The 3,607-nt window shown below is 35.5% G+C and overlaps 1 protein-coding gene across 1 annotated transcript; it reads right to left on the bottom strand.

The window, feature by feature from the left end:
- Positions 1–1,351: 1,351 nt before the first annotated feature.
- Positions 1,352–2,143, bottom strand: LOC128549192 (alpha-(1,3)-fucosyltransferase C-like). The gene has a single exon (XM_053525717.1). It carries the CDS (start codon positions 2,141–2,143, stop codon positions 1,352–1,354), a length of 792 nt encoding a protein of 263 aa, XP_053381692.1.
- Positions 2,144–3,607: the final 1,464 nt, after the last annotated feature.

The following is a 3,607-nucleotide window of genomic DNA, read 5'->3' as shown; positions in this document are numbered from 1 at the left end:
AGGTAAAATGCCCACATGTGCACAAAGCTTAAATTGTCTCTCTCTCCGATGTGCCACTGTGGCCTGGAACAGCAAACTGCTGAGCACATTCTGCAGAGATGTCCACGTCTGGAAAACCAAAGAAAAAGTGTGTGGCCAAACAGCACCCCAATGAAAACCAAAGTGCACGACAAGAAGGAGGAGCTGAAGAAGATGGCATTTTTTATTGCTGGATCAGAGGTGACAGTGTAGGCGGTGAACGCCAAGAAGAAGAAGAAAACTATCGCTACTTTGCAAAAAAAATTATGTTCTAGCAGTAATTTTGAAAACAAAACTCAACTTGTTAAAATGAATTAACCAATAGTAGTATAATGAATCATGCAATTTCACAAGTAATGGTGTTATTAAATTGTGAAATGAGCAATATATGTATCTTTACCAAAGTTTATTAGGTTGCATTTTAGAAAACAAATCTTCAAAGAATAAAATATAAAAGACAATAAATAATTAAAAATGATCAAGTACTGCTCTTTATAATTCTTTTAGCGCACCTAAGCACAAAGAAAGTGCTCATGGTGAGCTTTTGTGACCGGCCAGTGTCCGGCGTCCGTTGTCGTGCGTCGTCCGTCAACATTTGCCTCGTTAACATTCTAGAGGCCACAGTTGTAATCCAATTTTCATGGAACTTGGTCGGAATGTTTATATTGATGATTTGTAGATCGAGTTTGAAATAGGGTCACGTTGGGTCAAAAACTAGGTCATTAGGTCAGATCGAAGGAAAAATTTGTTAACAGTTTTAGTTGGAAACCAACGATAATTGGTCAGAATTTGGCCTTGATGACCTCTAGGACATATTCAAAACTGAATCTTGTGGGGTTAAAAGCTAGGTCATTATGCCAGTTCAAAGAAAAATCTTGCTAACACTCTAGAGACCACATAGTAAGGTTGAAACTCAATAAAATTGGTCAGAATGTTTTTTGCGAGCTATTGTGATGTTTCAAAGTGAATTACTCAGGTGAGCGATCTTGGGTCATCATGATCCTATTTTTCTTCTATAGCATAATGTAGAACTTCTTCAATCTACTTCGTACGTTTTGCATGAAAAACATAGTATAATCTTTTTTCTCAGTCACTGCGATTCATCGATTTCAGCTTCGATTCAGTATCATTTTTTTTTGAATTCCAAAGCAATCTAGCCTGTCCAAGAGAAATACCACAAACTAGTTCATTGCATTTTGTCATGATGGAAGTGATAAAAAGTCTTTTTGGGGATTCATAAAAAAGAAAGTTGAGGAAATGTCAACGTCAGGGTCCAAAAAAATAAAGTGCGAACTTTGAAAAATGTCCAAGCTAGGGACTGTAAAAACTATATTTACAGGTCCTTTGGCATGAAGCACTGCTCGGCAGTAAGATAAGGATCAAGTGTTTTGTATATTTTTCTATATCGTGTTATGTTATTCAATCTCCTACAGATTTCACAGTGCCGATTCCCAGGCCAACGTATACTTATGTACTTGTCTTTATTACGAAGAAATTCAATATATCTGTTTCTGTCATTTCCAAGACTTAAGAGGTATTCTACTAAGGTGGTGATATTTAAAAAGTCTGCAGTGTTTATGTAAGTCTGCTCAGGAAGTAAAAGTTTATAGTTTGCACCACCTCTTACAACAACAATCCAACTAGAATTGTAATTCTGAAAAAACTTTTCTGAAATGTAATCAGTACAAAAAGAGTTTTCAAACGCCAAGAAGTATTTATATGTTGGAATAATATGTTCAAGTTCTTCCGAGCTCAATTTTCTTCCATCTGAACCACAGCCTCCTAGGATGTCTACAGGGAAACCTAGTCTTATCATTTCATTCACATACTGCCTTCGAGCACTAGCAACCTGGCAATGACTAACCATCCAAAGTGCGTTTCTTGTCTTTGCATTATAAACAGGAATGTAGTTTTGCACTTTATCTTCGTTTGATCGTATTAAAATGCCATAGGGATTTGGTATATCCGAATCAAGCCTGTACAGACTTGACCAGTTCATCGTGTTATGCCAGGATATTGACTTATAATCAGTATTATAATAATGTTCTGGAGGTTCGACAGTGGTAAATATCCAGGCCTGGTCTGGGTTTCGTTGTTTCATGTTTATTGGTGGATCATTTCCCATCCGCTCATTTCTTATTCCGACGTAAAAAATGAGAGCATCGGCAATCAATAGTTTGGTACTATCGTGTGATATAATGCAATTTTTGTATTCACAGTTTTTATACACAGTATCTTTCCTCGCATAATTTCGCATATAATCCGGTTCATTGTAAAATAAAATAAGTTTTCGCTCTGTCCTTGTTTTTGTTTCTATTGAAATGTCAAATATATTCTTTGTGAAATACAACACATTGATTGAGCCGTTTTGCTTTTCTGTTGGCGGAACGATTTTATCTTGCATTGAAAAGTCTTGAAAATTCCAATTGAACTTCTGCAGCAACACCTTCCTCAAACACAGAGCCAAACAGAGGCAAACGAAAAGGAAATAGATAATAATGACACGAGCAAGGAATTTCATTATGCTATTGCTGTTTAATGACTTATATAAATACTAATATAAATGCAGTTACTATTTCCGCACTTAATACTGATTGCGTTAATCAGTTGTAAGACATTTTGAATATGTACACTTAATTATAATATTTTACTTAGACGGCACTTTTTAGAGGATTTTATAACTGTCAGCGCAAAACTGTACACAGAAATCTTAGTGTTCGTCGATAAATACTATTTTTCTCTGTCATAATACACGGGAAAATCAATCTTTCATTCGGAGATTACGTTGTGGTTGATTGAAAGTCACTTCCTTGAAGGATCGGAATTCGGAACTGAATCCATGCCATGTCTATTTGCCGTTGAGGTTGTCTAGTTTAACAGTCACACAGTTCAATTCAGATTTAAAAGTTTGAATAGATATTAGGAATGTAAATATATCTATGCATAAAGACTAAGTGCAATGAATCAAATCAGTATTCATGGACATCGATATACAAAGTCATGGGTGAAAGTTTAGCGTTTGTTAGCAAAGGAGGCTGTATAACAGGGTAACGGGACTGTATCGAAACGAATTAGGGCAGAAACTGCATTGTGCTTTCGCACATCAAATCTTGCGATTTACATATATGCATTTGTATGATGGCATATTTCTGCATCAACTTAAGCAGATAGTTTTCGCGAAAATTCGTATAGTTATCGTGAAGATTTAAAAACATTTCATGAAAAGAAACTCTTGTTCTAAGTAAGAAAACTAAACGTTTGTTTCAACTACTGCAAACGATAAATATGGAAGCCACAAAGGGACTCCAGATGTGAGAAAATGTTTCCACATGTCGACAAAATTAAAGCGATATAACTAAATCCTTTTGGCATTCTCGCCTTAAATGTTTCGAATTTGTGTAACAAACTAAGTATTTTGCCCTCAGTTTTCCTGAAAGATAGAAACATTGCACATTTCGAATACTTCTTTGTCGAAAACATTTTGTAAACCGTCTCTTGAAAAAACTTTTTGTGCAATGCTTATAAAATTTTCCAATTCACGTCTAGATATACTCGCAATGATGCCGATTTCTTAACTTCGCAACCTACG

Source organism: Mercenaria mercenaria, chromosome 15, assembly GCF_021730395.1.
Source record: "Mercenaria mercenaria strain notata chromosome 15, MADL_Memer_1, whole genome shotgun sequence".
NCBI classification, from domain to species: domain Eukaryota; kingdom Metazoa; phylum Mollusca; class Bivalvia; order Venerida; family Veneridae; genus Mercenaria; species Mercenaria mercenaria.
This window is presented reverse-complemented; position numbering and strand designations above follow the sequence as displayed.